Source organism: Nannospalax galili, unplaced genomic scaffold, assembly GCF_000622305.1.
Source record: "Nannospalax galili isolate Female #2095 unplaced genomic scaffold, S.galili_v1.0 scaffold375, whole genome shotgun sequence".
In the NCBI taxonomy this organism is placed as follows: Eukaryota; Metazoa; Chordata; class Mammalia; order Rodentia; family Spalacidae; genus Nannospalax; species Nannospalax galili.
The window spans coordinates 791,864-815,972 of record NW_008337054.1 but is presented as its reverse complement, the minus strand read 5'-3'; the positions used below and the strand labels follow the sequence as shown (position 1 = coordinate 815,972).

At 40.8% G+C, this 24,109-nt stretch overlaps 1 protein-coding gene across 1 annotated transcript in view; it reads right to left on the bottom strand.

The window, feature by feature from the left end:
* Rngtt (RNA guanylyltransferase and 5'-phosphatase) overlaps window positions 1-22,808 on the bottom strand; it is a 281,017-nt gene extending 258,209 nt beyond the window's left edge. The window contains 7 exon segments of the mRNA XM_008831840.3: window positions 2,012-2,252; window positions 3,405-3,480; window positions 7,512-7,600; window positions 7,730-7,827; window positions 7,829-7,852; window positions 11,320-11,429; window positions 22,543-22,808. Coding sequence (XP_008830062.1) covers window positions 2,012-2,252; window positions 3,405-3,480; window positions 7,512-7,600; window positions 7,730-7,827; window positions 7,829-7,852; window positions 11,320-11,429; window positions 22,543-22,606 — 702 coding nt within the window. The 5' untranslated portion in view covers window positions 22,607-22,808.
* Between the last annotated feature and the right edge of the window lie 1,301 nt (window positions 22,809-24,109).

Below are 24,109 nucleotides of genomic sequence, written 5' to 3'. Positions count from 1 at the left end.
TGTTCCTGAATGCTGTATTATAGGTATGCACCACCATGTCCCACAGTACTAGGGATTGAGCCCTGGGTTTCATGCATACTAGGTAGGTACTATACCAACTGAGTTGCATCTCTAGCCTAACTCCTAGTATTTTTCACAAATTTTTTATTTCTGTAAGATTAATAAAAGAGTCCTAGAGAAAAAAGTAAAGTCTTCTCAGTCCTGCATTATAGAAAGATGAAAATAACACCCATGGCAGGGGAGAAGACTTCATGTCACATGAAAGCTACATAAACTCTGTGACCATTTTGTAAAAGCATCACTATAAATTCTCACTGGTCATTAGGTAATTTACTAAATTTATTAGTACTAAATGTATTTAGCAATTTATTAACTAGTCTCAATCTATTATCTAACAGCTCTTCAGTTTACATAAGAAACGAAAACAGGATTAATTTTCTAGCTACAACTTTTCTCTTAAAATGACAGACTGCTCCAGGTGTGGTGGTACATGCCTTTAATCCCAGCACTGGGAGGCAAAAGCAGGCAGATCTCTGTGAGTTCAAGGCAAGCATGGTCTACATAGTTGAGTTCCAGGACAGCAGGAGCTAGCAGGAGACCCTAGCTCAAAAAGACCAAAGACCAAAAAAAAAAAAAAAAGACAAACTGCTAGAATAACAAGATGGCTCAGCAAGCAAAGGTGTTTGCTGTCAGATTTGATGACCTAAATTTAATCCCCAGAACCCACATGGTAGAGGAGAGAAATAACTCCCACAAGCTGTCCTCTGATATTCACACTTGAGCCATGGCATGCTTTCTCCCTCTAACAAATAAGCAATAAATAAACAGCTGGTCTGGAAGCATTATGTAGACCAGGCTGGCCTTGATCTCACAAAGATCTGCCTGCCTCTGCCTCTGCCTCCCTGCCCTGAGTACTAGGATCAAAGGTGTGCATCACCACACCCGCCTTTCAAATATATAATTTTTAAAACAATTTTTAAGACCCTCCTGGCTAATCTTTAAAATCCAGACATGATGGTGCATGGCTATAATCTCCACACTCAGAAGGTTGAGACAGGAGGATTGAAAGTTTAAGACCAGTCAGGGCTTCCTAATGAGCTCTGGAGAAAGAAAGAAGGGCAAGAAGGAAGGGCAGGAAGGAAGGAAGAAGGGCGGGGAGGGAGGAAGGAAGGGGAAAGGAGGGAGGGAGGAGGGGAGGGAGGGGAGCCAAAGATAAGAAAAGTTTGCCCATGTTGTGTAGGAATGGAGGGGGGAGGGAAAAGGGGAGGAGGGAGGGAGGGAGAAGTGGGAGGAAGGAAGGGGAAAGGGGGGAGGGAGGAGAGAAAAAGAGGCTGGAGAGACGGCTCAGTGGTTAAGAACACTGGTTGCTCTTAGAGAAGACTTGGGTACAGTTCCCAGTATCCCATATGGTGGCTAACAACCATCCCTAAACTCCAATTCCAGGGGATCTGATATCCTCTTCTGACTTCTGCAGGCAATGCATAACACATACATACATGCAGGCAATATACTCATGTACAAAAAATAAATAAATATTTTTAAAAGAAAGGCAATATCTCATTTTCCTAAACCCCAATTCACCACAGTAAGTTTATATAAGACTGTAAAGAGTATTATAGTATCTGGGTAGCTGGTGAAATGGCTCAGCAAATAAGGGCATTTACAGCCAAATTTAACAACCTGAGTTCAGTTCCTTGGACCCACATGGTAGTGAGAGCTGATTCCAACAAGCTGTACTCTGACTTCTTCATGTGTGCTGTGGCACACACACTCACACAGAATAAATAAATAAACATAATAAAAATTATTTTTGTTTCTTTTTTTGAGACAAGGTCTCCCTGTAGCCCCAGCTGGCCTAGAACTCACTATGTACACCAGACTAGCCTCAGTCTCACAGAAATCTGCCTGCCCCTGTCTTCTAAGTTCTGGGACTAAAGGCATGTGCCACCACCACACCCAGCTATAAAAAATATTTTTTAAAAGAGAACATGACAGTATTTTTAGACATTACCAGTTTTAATCGTTCTTTTCTCCTTTTGCCAAAGGAAGTACTTGACCCTGGTTCTGATTCCTTCTTTCCATCTTCATCCTCATCTTCTTCATCATCATCCTCATAACACCACTCAGGCAACAGAGGTGGTGGTGGTGCTTCCTCTATATCACCATACCGACGAAAAAGTTCCTTCAAATAATCACCCTTATAGATTCCTGGTGGTCTGGCTTGGGCAAAAGTAGCAACTGCTGCTTCAATACTATGGAAAATAAACAATGCAACTTCCTCACTAGTCTCCATTTATGTACACTTAGCAAGATTTCACCCATACGCAAGGTACCACACAACATATAACAGGTTTATAAAATGGACAAACTATAGCCTTTCTTCACCTTCAAGGCTTTCAATCAATGACAAATTCGTTCTATGACAGTTTTTTGCTTTTTGTTTTTTTGTCTTTTTGAAGTAAGGTCTCCCTGTAGCCCCAGCTGTCCTGGAACTCACTATGTAGACCAGGCTGGCCTTGAACCCACAGAGATCTGCCTGCCTCTGCCTCCCAAGTGCTGGAACTACAGGTGTGCGCCACCACGCCCAGCTTGACAGTTAATATATGGCATACCATAATTCCTGAGGTCTAAAAGCACATTGCTACAAGTGCATATTAAAGAAAATGTGACTCTATAAGAAAAGCAGAAGTCAAAAAACTGTGAATAGCAAAGTGAACAAAAATAAAAGCATATTGGTCTTTTTTGTTTTTTCTGTTTTGTTTTTGTTTTTTTTAGAAACTATCCACAGACCCAGGCACCAAGAGGACACATCTTGAAAGAGAGGTAAATATTGTCTGAGTTTGGCACAGGAGCCTGATGTTACTATGTAAAACATTCTTAAAAGGCCAGAGCAGAGTTGAAAAGTCCATCCAGCAGACAATCACCAGAGGGTGTGTAAAATACAAAACAAATAAGTGCCTTGTTTGTCTTCAGAAAAGAACCTATTATATAAAAGCCTTCAGAAACAGGAATGATGAATCTAGAGCAGTCAATGAGAAAACCCAGTCACCAATATAACTAAGGTTCTAATATCAGAATCTAAAAATATAACTCACAAATAACACTATTATTCAATAAAAACATGATAACTTATTTTTTATTGTTGTTTGTTTTATTTTGTTTTTTTGAGTCAGAGTTTTTCTGTAGCTCCAGTTGGCCTGAACTCTCTATGTAGACCAGGCTGTCCTCAACCTTATAGAGACTGACTGCCTCTGGGATTAAAGGCATGCACCACCATACCCGGCTTGATAACCTATCTTAATCGTGAGTTCAAAAACCTTGTCAACATAAAATGCTACCTCTAAAATATCAGTAAAATTTCCATCAATTGTTGCATACAACTTCACCATTAAAAAAGACTATACCTCCAATCCATTTTCTCCACCAAAAAGGCACATATGAGGAAACCAGTACGATTGAAACCATGGGTGCAATGAACACCTAGAAAATAAAGTAGCTTTGGATTAAATTTTAATTAATCACTTCAGAGGTCACATTTTGTTTTAAAATCCCAACTTGCTGTCAAAAAAATTCGGTTATTTTATAAAAATTATACCACATATTTGTACATCTCTAAAACCGGAAATAATGCTTAAAACTTAATATTTGTCAACTTAAGGTGCTTAGAATCTAAGTTACAGCATTGAATAGAAGCTGAATATGATATATTGGTTTATTGGTTTAAAACTCTCTACTTTCTAAAATTCCTCATTAAAATTTTCCAAGAATTTAAGGCTAATGTAATGGCTGTGGTTATGTACTTGCTGCTCTTGCAAAGGATCCGAGTTTGGTCCCCAGTACCAACAGGGGGCAGTTCACAATTACCTATAATATCAGCTACAGGGAATCTGATACTCCTGATCTCTGAGGGCACCTGCACACAACCACCCTACACATACAAATAATTTATAAAATAAAAACTAATCTTAAAATTTTGTCCAAGAATTTTAATTTTAAATAAGGAAAGTTTTAAACACACAACTCAAAAGGGGACATACACTTAAGACACACACAACACACACACACACACACACACACACACACACACACACACACACACACCCCTCTAATCTACAAACCTTGGATCCAGTTCTCCAGTCCTCATTATGATCAACGGTACACATGTGAATGGTATTGTATATGTGCATGAGGAGGACACAAACCAACTTTGGGTATCTTCCTTAATGTTCTCCACCTTGTTTTTTAAGACAAGGTCTCTCAAGGCCTAGAGCTTACCAATTAGGCTAGGCTGGCTGGCCAGCAAGGTCTAGGGATCCACCTGTCTCTGACTCCTCAGCACTGGGATTACAAGGGCACACCACCATGCCTGGTTTTTATGTGTGTTCTAGGGATCAAACTCAAGCTTGCATAGCAAGTACTTTACTGACTGGTCTATATTCCCAAATCCCTAAGGAAATGTTTTTTAACCAAATGAGCACTGGCTATTCATGAAAACAAATACTCACAAATATGTTATGTATGACTAGAAACGCCTACAACAATTAGAAATACTAGCTAAGCCATGTATCTGTTACAGGCTGCCATTCACCAAAACATCAGATGTGTCTTTGCTAACATAACTCATTTATTTTTCCAGTCTGCCAAATTCACATTCAAAATAGTTTATGTTTGAACATGCAAACAAATGCACACTATCCCTACAATCTCTTATTTGTAAGTTTAAAAAAAAAAAATCTTGGGGGGACCAGGACACAGGAGGTCACAAATGGCCAAAGTGTAGAGATCAAGAGTCTGCTAAATAATGGTCCTTGGGCAGGACCCCTTTTCTAAACTTCATCCATCCAAGGCTCAGGGACCATCGCAGAAGAGGGAGCAAAGAGATTGTAAGAGACAGGGAGAGTGGGCCTGACCATATGGAAACAGAGTCCTACAGCTCCTGGGAACCTGCTCATATGATTCTATGGCACAGGTGTCAGCATACACAAATCCCATGCAAACTCAGGTAGACAGTAACCCAGCATAGAACTGGGAAAATGAACAGCAGACCAACCCCAATCTTATCTAAAGGAATGTTGGCATCTGATTGCTGCTAAATGAAGTAGAGCTGATCTTCCTAAAACAAGGGACTCTATATAGGCTAACTAGACTCAGTGGATGGTCTTGCACTGGGGAATGGCTGGGGGCATTGATAACACAGTGGGCAGTAACAGGGATGACAGAGTATTTGGGCTCCAGTGGGGAGGAAGGGGTTATGGGAGGGTGCCATTTGGAATAGGGGTATAAAGATGATTGAGATTGTTTGGGATGTTCTGTGTGAAATACACAAAAAAAGCAATATTAATTAATTAATCCAGTTCTTGATGCAAGCTGCCCCAGCACTAGCAGGTACAAAAAAGAAAAATTCTGGAAAAGTCATTGAGGGAGAAAACCTGAGCTGAACTCATGTGACATTAATTATATTCTATTTTTTCACTTACTGCAAATTAATATTCATGTGTAACTATAGAAATGTTAATGTGCTTTATAATAAGATCATAACACCCAGATTATAATTAAATACTATTTTCCACTAAAAGCAACCAATCTTTCTGATGATATAACTGATTCCAAATCTAGAAAAAAACTTATTTTTTATTTTTTTTAGACAAGGTCTCATGCACACAGGCCAGGCTACTTCCACCTCACTATGCAGCTGAGGCAGGGTTTGAACTCCTGATCCTCCTGCTTCTACTTCTACTGTGATTATAAGGGGTGTATCACCACATCACACTAAAAAACAACTTTTGTTAGAAAACTAAGAACCAGCCATCAAGACTGATAAATATCAAAAGAATACCAAAACAAACTTGAAGGGGCTCCCTCCAAGAACAGCAATCTGGATGTCAGAATATATACTAATTGTAACTGATTTAAATACATCAAAATAAAAATTTGAGAGTTCATGGATACTTTCATGGACAAAATTAATCAAACACCAGTCAAGACTGATAAAATACCATCCACCTAAAAATCAAGAAATAAAAGAGTGCCCTGCCCCCACAAAGCTCAGGGAAGATGGAGGAAGAAGGGACAAAAAGAATGTAAGAGCTGGAGGATGGAGGCTCTCATGAACTCACAGCAGCTGTAACTACCTGCACAAGGTAAAGCCAACAAGATCAGAGCAGTCCAGCAGGCAGCCCTAATTAGACTCAAAGGGCTACCAAAAAAGGGGGACTGGATAGGAAGGTGGAAGTAGGAAGTATTAGGGAGGTACCCCTGGCAGTGGCAGAGGGAATGAGGGGTGGGTATGTCTGAAATTGGTAAAGAATAAATAGATATTTTTTAAAAGAAAAAAATAAAAGAAAAGAAACAAATACTTCTCTAACACAAATTGCACTTCAGGATAACCATTTGTAGAAAAGGAATAGTTCTTTACCAAAGAACTCCAGCTAGAATATGAAAAAAATAGGAGAAAAAAATTTTAATTGCCATTTTGCAAGCCTTCATGAAATGTTAAGAGCCTAAAATCAATGGAAAAGGCAGATGCAGAACTAGGTATAGAACTACTTCTAGCCACATGCAGGTACACACATGTGCACAGGCACCTGCAAACACCCACACAAACATGCACATATACCACACACACATACATCAACCAATCAATTGATTAAAATATATATAAAATTAAATACTAAAAAAATGAGGGGCAAGATGAAAACAGCAAAAAAGTAATTGCTTACAATGGACAATGAGTGCATAGGTTTTCATTTTACTTCTGTATATTTGAGAATTTCTTTAACATAAGGGTACTGTCCCAAGGGAGCTAATATATGCTACTAATTTCAGAAACATCAGCTCAAAGGGTTTCAAATAGAGACTGTTAAATTACAGTTCTTCCTAAAGGAAGGCTTGGATTCCATCGCCAGCACCACACACAGCTACACCCTCACACCCACACACACCCCCTCCCACCCCCCCCCAACACACACGAGTAAAATGTTCGCTACACCACAAATGTTTAATATTGTTAATAAGGTATGCATCTACAAGAATGTGTGTATGAGGCTGATGAAAATTCCTCTCTGAAATTATAAATCAATTAAAGAATTATAAAAAAGCAGTCCTTCACTTTCAAATCCCAAGAGCTTTTAAATTTTTTAGTTTGTCTGTTTTTGAGAGACTCATTAGCTCAGACTGGTCTCAAAGTCATTATGTAGTGGAGGTGGAAGATGCCTTGAACTCTCAATCTTCCTGCCTCTGCCTCCCCGAGACTACCATGCCCAGCTTTTCCTACTTTTAATAAACACTACTTAGTGATTATTTTAAAGAGAAAAGGTGGTCACGGTAGCCAGACCTATAATCCCAATACTGAAGACTGTGAAATTTAAGGTCAGCCTGAGATACATGGTAAGATCCTGTTTCAAAAGACATGAAAATGAAAAAGAAAAAAAGAGCTCCCCTATCAACTCACTTGCAAACAAGAGAAAAGCAACTGAATGTAAAACACTGGACAGTGGTAAAGCCAAACACACCTATGAGTTCAGGCGGGCTTCTTTCATTGAAGCGCTCACACAGGCGAATGAAAGTCTCCGTGTTCTCAGTCGTGGGGCACTCACCATGCCTAAGAGCATGAAATAAAATTTTTTTTTTTAATTTTAAAAAAAGGATTTTGAGGAAGAGATTATAAATGTCAATGAAAGGTTTCAACATAATTTCATAATTTCAACATAATACATAATTTACAACTTACCCTTTACACTGAAGTTTGATATATTTGATTCCTTCTTTTTCTATGTCATTTCTGTCATAGAACCTTGAAGTATTTGTCAGATTTTGAAGTATTTTTCAGATCCCCCAACAGGCCCATTTTAACCTTTAAAAAAAAAAAAAGCGAAGTTTGGAATACCTATATTTATTCCAAAATAAGTTGACTAGACAGTACTACAGTTTATCTATCCATACTGGGGATTCCTTGATATTGAACAACCAGCAATGAAAATACCAGGACACCACAAATAAGCAGGCATACAATGAAATAAACTAACTCTGAACTAATGAAGGGGCAGAGCATAAGCAAAACAAACTCCACTCTCAACATTTCAAAAATGAACTCAAAAAGAAAACAGTTTCCTATATCTCTCTGTACCTAGGATTTATTACCTAAGCGCCTGAAGCAGTAAAAGGACAGCATCTGTCAGAAACACTGAAGCTCTACTAGCTCCAGGCATATTTTGCCCCAGGTCAAGCAGCCACCATAGTCACTTCTGTGTTTTTATCTATTACCTTCAACAGAGTACATCCCAGTCTTAATATACATGACAAATTATTTGTGCCTAAAATACAATAGAAAAAATAAAATAGAGGGAAGAATGGAGAAGTGAGAAAGAGGGAGAGTAAGAGACGGAAGGTGAGAAAGACAGAAGGGGGGTGACCTGAACTGAGCCCCAAAGGAAGAGTTAGTTCACATATCATCCACAATATTCTATGGCACCCACTCCCCATAAGGAACGGCAAGAAAAACAACCTACACTCAATAAATCATTTTTCTCTTTTTTGTGTTGCTTGTGTTAAGTACCTATGGTTGACATACTTAATGGAGACTCATCTACATTAGGATTAGACTCCATTCTTACAGGGAAGAAAAATGGCAAGAACATTTTTAATTTCATACATGCCCAAAACACATCCTCCAGGTCTTGTAGGGAGCTTTACTGATTTTTTTAATGATAAATCATGATGTTCACCAGGCTGGCCTCAAACTCCTAGACTCAAGGCTGTGACACATTACCACACCTAGCATTAGCTCTCCTGATTTCTTCAGAGACTATATAGTACTAGACATAAAGATTTAGGATACCACAATACCGCTTTCCAGTGAAATAGGATTAGGATTCCAGGCTCAAAATAAGAAGTAAATAAAAAGCAGGAAAATGTGAATTATTAGTATTTTAGACAAAGGAACAGAAACTGAATTGTATAACTTAACAACATGAGCCCTATATACCTGTATGTATAAATGTGTTTGTGATAAATTTGTATAGCTAATATATTCATATGAATAAGTCTCTGTAAACACTAGCATAGGCACATATTACATATGCATATTTTTTTCATGTCTTTGATAATAATCTCTGCTCATGAGATAAGGAAAATAGCAATATCTACCCCACAGAGTTCTAGTTTGTTAAATGAAGCCCTTTTTCTATGACAATCACTGTTCTATATGTTCAACATAATTTTGGGGGGGTAAGGAAGTTGAAACAAAGAGATATGTAATTTTCACACAAAACTTTATGTGACAAACTGGAATTGTTTGAATCCCAACTGCTTGTATATTGCCTAGAAAATATTTTACATTCTGTAAATGTATCTGTGATTTCAAATGTGATCACTGATAATGAAAATTAAAATTGAAAGCTTATTAATCTAAAAGAAAACAAATGACTCAGAATTACCCTGACAAATGATGAGATGAATGACCAGATTCCAAAATCTAGGAAGCTATTTTTTTTTAATCTTTTGAGACAGTCTCACTAGCTTGAAACTTGTTATGTACATCAGACTGGCCTGGAACTTAGAGATCTGTCTCCCTCTGCCTCTCAAGTGCTGGGATTTAAGGCAGGTGTCACCACACCTGGCTAAGAAGCTACTTTTCTATCCCATATAAGCCTTGCACAGAATGGACACTAATAACTAGTCAATGTACTATTATACAGTAATAACACTATCAGGAATATAAAGCAGTAACAAATATTAGGGTTATGGGCTAAAGTTATGTCACTGGAAATGGTGGTGATACAAGTTTCAGCGATGAGATGGATGAAGCAGGAGGATCAGAGTTACAGGCCAACCTGAACAACAGCAAGTCGGAAGTCAGCCTGAGCTACATAACCAGACTATAACCAGACACACAAACACAACACAACACAACACACACACACACACACACACACACACACACACACACACTAAGGGCTAGGAACAGTGCAGCTTACACTAGGTGCTAGGTTCAATCCGCAGCACTGGGAGGGAGTGGAGAACCAACCAATATCAAAGATCACAGCAGTTTTACTCAAAATAACTCGCAACTAAAAATAACACAAATGTTTTCAAAGGAAAAAGTTAGACAAACTCTGATTTGTCCATACAATTCAGTGTTATTCATCAATAAAAAGGAACAATCTTTTCACTGATATATACAACTTGGACATATTTTAAAGTGACAGTGATAGTAAAAAGAGCCAATTCCAAAAGGTCACATATCGCTGTATTCCACTGACGTAACATTCTGGCCTCAAACTACTGATGATACTTCTTCTTCAGCTTCTGGGTGCTGAGACAACAGTCATGTACCACTACAAATATGCTTACAAGTTTTTAAAGGGGGGGGGGGCTGGAGAGATGGCACAGTGGTTAAGAGAACTGCTTATTCTTACAGAGAACACAGGTTCAGTTCCCAGCATCCACATGACACCTACCAACTGTGGGTAACTCAAGTTCTAGGGGAATCTATTCTGACCTCTGCAGGCATTGTACAATATGGGTATATTTATATACATGCAGGCAATACACTCATCACATATAATAAAAATAATTTTTTTTTTAAATAGGTTGGGGGCTGGAGAGACTCAATGATTAAGAGCACTGGTTGCTCTTGCAGAGGTCCCAGGTTCAATTCCCAGCACCCACATGGTGGCTAACACCATCTCTAACTCTAGTTCCAGGGTATCCGACGCCCTCCCCTGACCTCCACGGACACTGCACAACACAGGTATATCAACATACATGCAGGCATTACACTCATACACATAAAATAAAAATAATAATAAAATACATTTAAAAAAAAACAGGTTGAGAGATGTCACAGTCAATAAAGTACTTGCCTTGTGTTCAATCTACAAAACCCACAGAAAAAAAAAAAACCTGGATCAAGACCAAGGTGTGGTGACACATGTCCTTAATACCAGCACTCAGGGAGCAGAGGCAGGCAATCTCTGTGAGCTCTGGGCAAGCCTGGTCTACATAGTGAGTTTCAGGCCAGCCAGGGCCACACGAGTCCCTATTACAAAAAAAAGCACATAACATGTCCTTGTAATCCCAGGGCTGGACAGACAAGAGAGTGGAGCCCTGGGACCATTCAGCCAAGCCTACCTGGTGAATTCTGGGTCAGCGAGAGATTTTTATCTCAAAACAAAAAGGTAAATAGCACCTGAGGAACCATATCCAAGGTTGTCTTCTGGCCTCAATACCCATGTGAATACACACATGCACACACGCACACACACACATGAGTGGAAAACATGTATTAAATTAGTAACAAAACAGAGTTTTGCTTCTTACCTTTAGACTTTTTAGGTAATTGGAGAGCATACTGGGATAGAATCGATTTTCTTCAGCAACCTGACTATCATATCTTGGTCCCAGCATTGTCTTCAGAGGTAAGAATCTTCCTAAACATTAAGATGGACGATAATTTTCAGTATTTAAAAAAAGACTAAAATTCTATACTTAGCAATTTCAAAGCCACCTTGTTAAAACAACTTTTTGTTTTTTATCTCATGAGTCCTAGGCAGGCTTCAAACTCGATATGCAGCTGAGAATGACTTTCAGTTTCTTATTCTCCTGCACCAACCCCATGCCCTTTTTTATGTGGTACTGGGTATAGAACTAGGGTTTCCGCATGCCAGGCAAGTATTCTACCAACTGAGCTACATCCCCAGGCCCACCCTGCTAAAATATTGTAAAAGGGAAAACAAAATTATAAATGCAACTGTCCATAAAGTACACTCACTCTAAAAATAACTTTAAAAAGATACTACCTTAGGGGCTGAAGAGATGGCTGAACAGTTAAGAGCACTGGCTACTCTTGTAATAGACCTGGGTTCAGTTCCCAGCACCCACATGGTGGCTAACAACTGTGCAAAACTCCAGTTCCAAGGGATTTGACGCCCTCTTCTGGCGTCCACAGGCACTGCATGCATGTGTACACTTACATGCAGGTAAAACACTCATACACATAAAATAAAAATAAAGCAAAAAAAATTTTTAACATACTACCTTGGAACTTTGAAAGACAAAATTAATTCTAGAGTTTTACACTATAAGCAAAAGAAAATTATTAATGAATGAAACATCCACAAAGAATCTAAACTCAGAGCTATAGAAAATGGCTCAGGGGTTAAGAGCACTTACTGCTCTTGCAGAGGACCCAGGTTTGGTTCCCAACACCCACAAGATGGCTCACAACTGCCTGTGACTTCAGTTCCAGAGAATTCGAATCCTTCTTCTGGCCTCCACGAGCTCCTGCACTCATATGGTGCACATAAACTCACAACACAGGTCCACACACATACACTTAAATAAAAAAAATAAATAAAGCTTTAAAAAAAAATCTAAACTCTAAACATAAATGGATTAAAAAGTTATTCACTTAAAACTCTCAGAGATAAGGTACAGAGTTGATAATGAAGTAAATTACATCTTTTCTGTGTATATGTGAGACATGGTCTTTGCAACTGTAACCCAAAATGATGTGTACTCAAGCACCTATCGGGAGGCCTTAGCCTCCCAAAACCTGTCATTACCAGTATGGATCAACACATTCTGTTTAAATCAATTATTTCAAATTCCTAATCATATGGTTTTGGTATTTGAGGTTTTTTGTTTTTTGAAGCAGGGTCTCAGGCATGCCTCAAACTCAGTATGTAGCTGAGAATAACTGAACTCCTGATCCTCCTACCTCTACTTCCAGAGTGCTGGAGATTATAGGCATTCCCCAACACTCCTGGTTTTATGTGGTGCTAAAGATGGAAAGCAGTGCTTTGTGCATGCTAGGCAAGTACTAACAGCTACATCCCTATCCCTGATTATATATGAGGGGTGGAAATGTTCTCATCTTTGAACCTTATTATATCTCAGAATAAAGACTATGCTGGAATATGCTATTTTGTTGAAATGATGCTAACCAAAATCACTTTCTAAAGACTTATCTGTTTGGTTTTCTGTTTTATTGTTTTGTTTTGCCTTGTTTTACCTTTTTTTATTCTAAACCAGAGTATAAGCATAGGGGAAGTCACCTTAAATAAGCAGTTTCTTAAGAACTATTTGTCATGTTTAGGTTTTCGTTTGATAGTTTAAGACAGAGTCTTGACATGTAGTCCAGTATGGCCTCAAACTCAATAAATAGATCAAGCTGCTTTGAACTAACAATGATTCTCCTGCCTCAGTTACCAAGCTCTGGGATTACAGGCGACTTATACATCCTAAATTTCTTCCAAAACCTCAAGGTTATTCCCTTCTGTAGCAGTGTTCACAGGTGAGGCATTAGGGAGGTAACTGGATCCCAAAGGGCTCTGACCTCATCAACAGATATACTCATTCATGGATTCCTAACTTAAGACTACTGGTAGATAACAGAAATTTAGCAGGCAGTGTCTATTTGGAGGAAGTCTCTTGAGGGGCATATCCCTAAAGGGTGTATTTTGACCTTGGACCCTTCCTCACTCTTTGCTTTTTTGCTCCACCATACCCTCCCTGTCATGAAGTTCAGACTTCCAAGAGCTCACGGTCAAGTAACCATGAGCTGAAGCCTCTGAAATCATGAACCAAAACTCAGACTCTCCTCAATCAGGCCTGAAATCCCAGCACTCAGGAGGCTGAGGCCGGAGGATTATAGCTCTAGGCCAACCTGGCTACATAGCAAGAGCCCAAGAAAAAAAAAAAAAAAAAAAAAAAAAGTTTAATCTTCCTCCCCCTACCCCCCTTTTGGGGTACTAGGGATACTCATGCATCCTAATCAAGCCCTGTTCCACTGAGCTACCATCTCCAATCCTTTTGTTGTTGTTGAGATAGGGCCTTATTAAGTAACACAGGCTGGCCTTAACTTGTGATCCTCTGCCTCACAAGTAAGTGGGGTTGATTACAGGTGTGTATCACCAGGCCCAGTCAGTCTTTCTTCTTTATAAATTATCTCAGCAGTTTTGTGACCATACTAGAAATCTAATGTACCATTTAAATTAATTTGTATTTTCAAACATAATAAAAGAAGTAAGAATAGCTAACTAAAATATCTAAGTCTTGAGGCTAGAGTGATAGCTCAGCAGTTAAGAACACTGGCTGCTCTTGCAGAGGACCCAGGTCTGGTTCCTAGCATCTACATGGCAACTAATAAGCATCTCTAACTCCAGTTCCATGGAATTTGAGGCCATCTTCTGGCATCCACAAGCATTGCACAACATGGATGCACTTACAAACATGCAGGCAAAACACTCATATACATTAAAATAAAATATAATTTCAATAAAATATCTAAGCAGTTAATTTTTTTTTAACTTTATGTGTATAAATGTATTGCCTACATGTGTGTAAGTGCACCCATGTTGTGCAATGCCCACTGAGGTCAGAAGAGGGCATCGGAGCCCCTGGAACTGAAGTTACAGGCAGTTGCTGGCCACCATGTGGGTGCTGGGAATTGAATCCAGGTCCTCAACAAGAGCAGTCAGTGCTCTAAACTGCTGAGCCATCTCTCTGGCCCAAATATCTAAGTTTTAACATCTGTCCAGAGTCATTCACCAAGAAGATATCATGACTTTTTTTTTTTTTTTTTTTTTTGTGGTCTTTTTGAGACAGGGTCTTCCTGTAGCCCCAGCTGTCCTGGAACTCACTATGTAGACCAGGCTGGCCTTGAACTCACAGAGATCCGCCTGCCTCTGCCTCCCAAGTGCTGGAACTACAGGCGTGCGCCACCACGCCCAGTCAACATTTTTTAATTTTTTTTTTGTTCAGCAAAAGCATTCAAAATCACCAATAACTTCCACACTGCTAAATTTGATAGTCAACCCTCACTTATCACCTTACTTGAACTCTGAGAAATACATGAAAGAGGTCTGCTGGTGAAGACCAGTAATGCCAGCTAATCAATGCCAGGCAAGAGGATAAAAACATCAAAGCTTATCTGGGCTACAGGACCAAGTTCAAAGTCAGCCTTGTCAACTTGGGCCCCACCCCAAAAAATAGTAATAGTAAGGGTTGCAGAAATAACAATACAGTACCTGACTAACTTGCACAGGGCCCCTAGGTTCAATAATCAGTACATCAGGGAGAAAAGAAAATAACTCATTAGTTTTTGAAAATCGAATTTTTCTATGTGTATGTATCATGTGTATTTGTGTATGTACATGCACATATGTGCACACCTGTTTGGAGGTCAGAGGTCAACCTTGGGTGTCCCTCCTCAGGAGACATCCACCTGGTTTGAGACCATCTCTCACTGGGATCTGAGGCTCGCTGATCAGGCTACATAGTGACCCTGTCTCTGCCTGCCTAAGGCTGGGTTTCTAAGTGTGCACCACCACACCCAGCTTTTAAAATAGGTGCTAGACATCCAACTCAGGTGTTCATGCTTGCAAGGAAAGCACTTTATCCACTGAGTCATCTCCCTATCCCAAAAGAGAACGCTTACATATTTTCTTCAGTTGGCTTTCTGGACACTACATCCTACTGTTTTCCCCTCGTATCTACCTAGCATCACCTCAGTTTCTTCAACTGGCTCTACCTTATCTCCCTGACCCCTGTTTTGTCTTAGGGATCAGTCCTTACACTTCTCTTCCTGTATTCACTCCTTTGATACCTCATCTAGTCTCATGGAGTTAAAAGCCATCAATGTGCTAATAATGAACGTTTTTTTTTCTTGCATCCCTGGCTGGCCTACGGCTCTCTATGCACAGCCCAGGCTAACCCTGAACATTCAGAAATCCTGTTTCAGCCTCCCAGGTACTGGATTACAGGTGTGCATTTCCACACCCAGTTCTGATGAACAAATGTTCCTGTTGTCTAAACCTCTCCCTTAATTGGACATGGTAAGGCATATCTAGAATCTCAGCACTTGGAAGGCAGGGCAGGAAAATCAAGGATACATAACAAATTCAAGGCCAGTGTGGGCTATAAGAGACCGTGTCTCAAAAAAATAATAATTATTAATAACAAAAAATTTCTCTCTTAACTCTAGGCTATCAAACCAATCACCTGAGTTTTTAAACTTAACAGACATTTTATATTCCATATCTAAATTTGATCTCTCAACATTAGAACTCTCAAAAATCTCTTTTTATGGTTTTCTCCAGCTCATCAAATACTATTATCATTCTTCTAGTAGCTCAGAAGGAAAAAAAAATCAGATCTACTTTTAAAATAACCAGAAATCCTATAGTAACTTTCTATTTTTTATTTTATTACATTTGTATGTTGTGTCTGTGCATCTGTGTGTAGGTATGGTGCATTATGTGTCGCAGTGCATGTAGAATCGGTTCTCTCCCTACACCACCGGTTCTGGGAATCAAACTCAGGTGGTAGCCTTGCCTAACAGCACTTCTGACCTGCTGACCCATTTCGACCGCCCAGAATCTGATCCTGCCACTTGTTTCTTCTTTACATGTCCCTCCAGTCATCTACTTTTTCTCTTTTTTCCCATTTTTCTGCTGTACTCCTTTATTTCATTCTTTCAGTGGTTACTTTCTACATCTATTTATTTTGTATGTGTCTGTGCATGCCAACAAAACTTTCAGGATTCAGTTCTCTCCTACCATGTGGGTTCTGGGGATTGAACCCAGGTTGTCAAACTTGGTGGCAAGTGCTCTGCCTCCTGAGCCATTCAACTAACCATTTATTCTTTTATCATTAGTACTTTTACTTTTTTTTTTTTTTTTTTTGAGACAAGAGTCTCACAATGTACATCAGGCTGGGTTTGCTCCTCCTGCCTTGCCCTCCCAAGTACTGGGATTACAGACATGTTTCACCACACCTAGCTACTGTTAACCAAATTTTAAAATATTTTAAACCACATTTATTTATGTATATGCGTGTGTGCACACACGCAAGATCATGTGTATGGAGATGTTGGAAGACAACTTGGGGGAGTCAGTTCTCTCTTCCAAAACGTGGGTTCACGGGATAGAATTCAAGTTGTCAGGATTTGCGGCAAGGGCCTTTTCCTGCTGAGCAGCTCAGCAGCCTCATTATCAATTTTTAGCTTCCTGTTTTCATATCTATTGGTGGTGTGAGCTGACTTGGGTTGACTTTTATTGTATTTCTGTATCTGGTATGTTTCAGTGTTATTATTCCTCCTATCTGAGCAGTACTGAGAACTGAACCCTCAAAGCTGCTCACTCCAGTTAAAACTAGAAGAGGCAGCCACTCCAACAGGTGCTCTAATCACAGCACAGGCAACACAGAAACCCAAGAAACATGAAAAAGCAAGACAACACGACACCTCCAAAAGTTAGTGACTTCCAAACTGAATCCAAAACACTGAAATGGTTGGAATGACAGGCGAGAATTCAAAGCTCTGGTTTTTAAAATAATCAGTGGCCTCAAAGAGGATTCAGTAAGTCAAATAAAAAGCATAATGGAAAGCATCCCAACAGATCAAGTGAAAGAAAGAATGTCAGTAAATGGAGACAAGACTAAGGGATTACTACATCCAGAAAAAAAGAGTGACCATGACCATAACCCTCAAGACCACAGGGACCCAAGATGCCAAACCTAGGAATCTGCTGTAAAAGAAACCAAGACACAGACTAAAGGCATAGGAAACCTATTCAATACAATTCTGGCAGACTATTTCCCAAAGCTAGGGAAAGAAATGGACATTGACATCCATGAGGTACTTATAATCCCCAACAGATATGACCAGAAGAGAACAAGACCTACACTCTCCCTGATTGTGCTTTATTTTGACTCCTCACAAATTTTTCTTTTTCTTTTTTGTTCCCTCCCTTATACATACTGGGCAAGTACTCTACCACTGAGCCGCAGCTCCAGCCCACCAAACATTTTTTAAATTTTGAATGCAAATAATACTTATTTGTACACTTGTAAACAAAAGTCCTAACTTTACTTCTCCATAACTGCACCCAATTTTGAGCTCTCCTTCACACAGTCAAATCAGAATTCTCTTCTCTACTCCCTTAAGCTTCCCTCCTTCCAGAGGGGATTACTTCCTGGGAAGCAGAGATAATATTCGCCACAGTTTGCAACCATTACCCGTATCTTAACATCTCAGTAGCATTTCATATATCCAAAAACTCCCTTCTTTAAAAACTTCCTTGCTTCTATGATACAAAATTTGGTGGGGTTTTGCCTTTTTTTTAACACACTCAATTTTAGATTTTTTGAGACAGAGTCTCACTATGTAGCCTAGTCTGGCCTTGAAGTTGTGATCCTCCTGCCTCTGCCTCTTGATGGCTGCAATTACCAATGGACATCTACTCTTTTCATATCTACTACCCACCTAACACTTTCCACCTATTCCTCCTCCATTCTTCTGTTTCCTCTTTCATCCTCTACTCAGCTTTTAAATGATAGATTTTCATGTGTTCCATACTAGACCTCCTATACTCACAACATTCTCTGCAAAGCCCTCTCCACTACAATATAAATAATGCTAACTACTCATCAAATTACATTTATCCTTTTCCCAGGGCACATCAAAGAACTATACTTCTCAGCTTCTCTTGCAATTGGGTGAGTCAGGTGACTGGATTCTGTTCAACAGTACATGGGAAACACTGAGCTATACCACTACCAAAGCTAATCCTAACCCACCCTAAGAGATTATCCATCCCTACTCTTCCACAGCAACCTTATAGGTCACAGCTCTAAGAGGATAGCATCACAAGATGGAAAGCGCTTAGAGCTACCAATGGCAGAAGAGTTATCCAGGAAAGCTGCCTGACACTTAATGCATTATGACTGGGATATGGGCAAGATATAAACAAATACTGAATTCTGAATTTGGGGAGCTCTCTGTTAAAGAAACCAGCATTGCCGGGCGTGGTGGCGCACGCCTTTAATCCCAGCACTTGGAAGGCAGAGGCAGGCGGATCTCTGTGAGTTCAAGGCCTGCCTGGTCTACTAAGTGAGTTCCAGGACAGCTGGGGCTATAGGGAGACCCTGTCTCAAAAAGACTAAAAAAAAGAAAAAGAAAAAGAAAAGAAACTAGCGTTATGTAAGCACAGTGTGATCAACTACATGTCTGTAAATACTGTCTTATGCTGATGATTCTCACATACACGTACATATACATATACTAAAATGAGTAAAATGTAACATGTAATTTAATAAAAAAAGAAAAGTCAAAATAATTTAAGTTCTAATCAGAACACCTCAATGTTTTAAAAATTGTAGTATTTGGCATTGCACATTAAAAACACACAAACAGGCTGTGAGCACTACTGGGATAGACTAGGAGGGAGTTGGGGGGGTGGCCTTCAGCATTCCCATGGCACTTTCAAGCAGCTCAGGAGGCTCCAGTCTGGTGGCCTACACATCATATAAGCCATATGCCAAAAGTACAGAACAAAGAATACAGAAAGCTGTAAAAGAGAAGCACATTTATGTACAACATGCATTAATAAAGAAAAATATACCAAAACTATATATTTAAAATGATTGCTTCCATAATAGAAAAAAATGGGAAAAACTATAATAACAGGAATGTGAGATGGGCATGGGGAAGCATGTCTGTAATCCCAACTACTTAGGAAACTGTGGCAGGAGGACTGGAAGTTTGAGACCAGCCTGAGCTACACAGCAAGTTCCATGCCAGCTTGGACTACATAGTAAGACACTGCCTCAGAACACCAAAATAATAATAATAATAACAACAACAAATAATAATAATAATAATAACAACAACAACAACAATAATAATAATAAATGAATTAAATAAAAATTAACCCAAGGGGCTGGTGAGATGGCTCAGTGGGTAAAGGCACTTGCCACCAAGCCTGACAACCTAAATTCAATACCTGGGACCCTCATGGTAGAAGGGAACCCACAAGTTGTCATCTGATCTTCACATCCATGCACACACACACACACACACACACACACACACAAACACACAAAAATAAAGACTGGGAATACAGCTCTGTGGTAGAGCACTTGCCTAGCATGTGTGAGGCCCTAAGTGCAATTCCCAACACCTAAGTAAATAAATCTTTTAAGATTTATGATCAAATGATTAATTTGATTGAAGACAATCCAACAATTATCAAAAACTTCATGACAACTGAATTACATATAAATATGGTGAGAGTATAAGGAAAGTTTATTTCCTCACACTACAACTTGCTTAAATTCTCTTTTTCTCAAGGAGTGGGGATTTAGTGTTTTTGTTTTTGAGGCATGATCTAACAGCCCAGGCTAGCCTCAAAATTTTAATGTTCCTGCCTTAGCCTCCTAAGTCCTAGCACCTATGTATATGCTTTACCTGGCTTTAAATTTGTTTTTGTTTGTTTTTGTTTTTTTCTTTAGACAAGGTCTCCCTGTAGCCCCAGCTGTCCTGGAACTCACAGAGATTTACCTGCCTCTACCTTCCAAGTGCTGGAATTAGGGGTGAAACTTTTTACTTTTTCAAACTGAACTATTAAGAGAATGAAAAGGCAAACCACAGACACATTCACAATGTGTAAGAAATGCCTCAACAACTCAAACTCACTATATAAATCAGTAACTGGGCATGGGAGCCAATGCCTGTGATCCCAGCACTAACCCCCAACACTTGGGAGGCCAAGGCAGAAGAATCAGAAGTTCAAAGTCATTCCCAACTACATAGGGAGTTCAAGGTCAGCCTTGCCTACGTGAAATCTCAAAAAAAGAGGGAGGGGAAGAGAAAGAGAAAGAGAGAATGATGTTTGCATTTATTAGAAAATTTCTAGCCCAGTGTGGTGGCACACACCTTTAATCCCAGTACAGGGGAGGCAGAGGAAGGTGGACTTATTCTGGGCCAGCCTGGTTTACATAGCAAGCTCCTCACCAGCTGGCACTAAAGGGAGACCCTGTCTCAAAACAAACAAAAACCCAAAAAAAAAGTGCTTTGTGTAACTCTGAATGGAATATATATCAAGAACATGAGTTTTCTATTTATTTGGGCTTCATTTTAAAACTTACTTCTGAGCCAGGTGTGGTGGGCCTGCCGTGGCACACATCTTTTATCCCAATACCCCAGGAGGCTGAGGCAGTCTAATCTCTGTAAGATAAAGGCCAGTCTGGTCTGTATCACTTAGTTCCAGGACAGCTGGAACTACAGGGAAACCCTGTCTCAAAAATAAAGAAAAAAAACTGCTTAGCTGTCTATAATCTTCCATGTAACTTAAGCAAAGTAATATAAATGGTAAGACTTGTGGGGGTGTGGAAGAGGCAGCAGTAAACGAGGTGAGAAAAAATCTGAGACGTCCTAAATTTAATTACAAGTGCCAGAGATGGAGGGAAAGAAAATGAGTTAATCACTGCATCCTGACCGGTAACAAAAACTGTTGTATTTCTAAATGTATGCTGAAATCTTCACCCAAGTCCCATCCTAAAGCTTCCCTGCTTTGTTATCCTGTGTGTGTGTGTGTGTGTGTGTGTGTGTGTAACAGAACTGGAGTTAAAGATGTTTTAATATAAGCTTTAGCTTAAGAGAAGGAGGGACTAGTGAGTCTTTCTTTACCAGAAAGTTGGGTATGGGCTTCTCAGAGAAGCAAGACATACAGAAAGACATACCCAAGTGTGGGTATTAGCTCCTCAGGGGAGAGTCACAGCTCACTCTATTTTAACTGGTATTCAAAGAAGAGAGAGAAAGGGGGAAAGGAAAAGTTACACTGTTTGAAGTTATTACTCAAAAAAGTCAGAAGGCTTAGCAGTGAAGACCTGCAAGCAATTGCCCAGTGGTACTTACTCTTCTGTCAAAGTAAATTCAATGTAAACAATTCATGTACTTCTTCCTTTATTTTATTATAAAAACATTCTTGGCTCCTAGGCCCAGCTGACAAAGTTCCAACCGCTATCTAACCCTGCTTCTCCTATGAGGCTCCCATCTGCAATGTCTCCACACATTCTTTTATTTCCGAGAACTGTCTCAGAAATTTCAAGTGTATTTCTTAGGATACATGTGTGTGGTCAAATTTATCAAACTGTACACATTGTTTAGTGTACCAGGCAGAGGCACAAGTCTATAATCCCAGCTATTTTAGAGGCAAAAGAGGCTCGGAAGTTCGGGGGCGAGGGGCGGGGGATGGCTACCCTAAATTAAATTCAAAACATGTACAGAAGTCATTTTACAACAAAGGGGGGGGGGGGTATGGCTACCCTACATTAAATTCAAAACATGTACAGAAGTCATTTTACAACAAAACCAAAACCTCCAGATTCCCACACTCGCCCCTCCCCTCCCCCTTTGCTTTCCTCCATTTCAAGACCCACAGTCCTTCCTGAGGGGAAGGCTCACAAGACAGAGGCCCTGTCTCAAAAAACGACAACAAAGAGGTTCGCAAATTTCTGACTATGCTTTGAAGTGCGGGCCCCTGCAATCGGGGTCCTCAGTTTCGGCCACACAAGCCTCTTGTCCACCTTCCCGTTCTCCACACTCGGCCTTACAGGAACCCGGACAAGTTGCCCGCGCCCTGGGACAGTCACCCGGCGAAGCACTCCTGGGTCCCCACAGGCCGCCCATGAGCCCGCTGCGTTCCTCCAGGACGACGCGGTGTGGGATTCCCAGCCATCCCGCAGCACCCTCCCGGGTACCTGCCACCGGCTGGCCGCGCCGCGGGCAATTCAGCCAGCGCGGCGGGATCTTGTTGTAAGCCATGTCTGCACGGCCCACAGCCTCCGCCGCGCCTCGCCGTCCGCTCCGGATCGCGGTCCACCGCACCCGAACAGGCGGGATCCCAGGGCCACCCACTGGATCCGGACACCGTCACACCGTCAGGCTCGGCGCGCCACTTTCATTCAGGATAAACTCCACTGCTCTGAGGGAGCCCACAATGCACTGCGACTTCCGCCCCGAAAGGCCCGCCCCACTTCTTGCCCGGGTCAGAGGAAGAGGAAGCTCTGGGAGAGAAAGGAATAGAAACTGCCTGGACTGGAGGGGCGGGCCTACCTTATCCAGCCCCGCCCACCGCTCGCCCCCGCCCCTGAATCGCCTCTCTGCTCCGCCCACTCCACAGCGCTGCCCCTCCCGTCAGCCCTTCTCCCAGGATCTCCTCGCTTTCAGCGCCAGCCCCGCCCGTTAGCCCCGCCTCCTGAATCACCTCGCAGCCCCGCCCCCTGGATCTCCTCCCTGCCCCGCCCGCTCGCTCCACCCTGCCCTGCTCCCGAACCTGCCTTTTTGGTTTTCCCAAGCAACTCCAACAGCCCCGCCCACCTCGCCTAGCTGTCCCGCCCTCCCGGCGACCTTCCCCGCTGCTCCGAGTTCTGCCTTTAAATGAGGTTTGTGTGCGTCTGTCAAGTAAAGAGAAACTCGAAAATGAAAGGAAATTGAGCGTCTTTCCGCGTGTGGACTGGCCTGGCGCCTTCATAAGGGTATCTGTTTTATGGATGAAAGGGCTTTTCCGGCTTTTCCACTCATCACAGTGGCTCAAGTTTGGTGTCCCGGCTGCATGTGCATTTGAGAAGCCGCCCTTACCTCTATCAAGAAACAAGTTTTAGAGAAATTCTGAAGACCACAGATGAGGAATTTCTCTTTCACGGAAGGGTGGGGGATATACTACTGAGGATCCATGAAACAACCGAAATTCCTCATGGTTTAAGAGTTTTGTCACATGTGGAGCAGGTGATTTTTTTTTTTAATCTAACAAAGTTTCTTTTTTTAGCAATTGAAGAACATTTTTAGGATTCTTGGAATGTCTGTGTCTCAAAGAAATTTAGGGTTCTTGCAAGGTCTGTGTGTTAGGTTTGGAATGCAGAATACAGGTGATAGGAGAGAAAGTGACCACATTGACCTCAGCAGACTAAACTGTTTATTAGCACAGCGAGGGAAAGCAGCCTTCCGGTGGGATGGAGACTACCCCAAAGACTGATCAGAGTCATATATAGACAGCAGTTACAAGGGGATTTGTTGGGGGGACAGCTGCTGCAGGGAAGATAGGGGCTGCAGGGGAGATTGATTTTCAGCCATTCTTGTGTTTTCTCTTGGTGCTCTGTGTGACCCATCAGGACACCCAGGCAGGAGGAAAGAGAAAGTTGCCAATATAGAACTGAATGGTTGGGGGACCAGACATTCCATGGTCGGGGGTCCCATGTTGTGCCAATTTTCTTCACTGTGTCTCAAAGAAATTTAGGATTCTTGGAAGGTCTGTGTCTCAAAGAAATA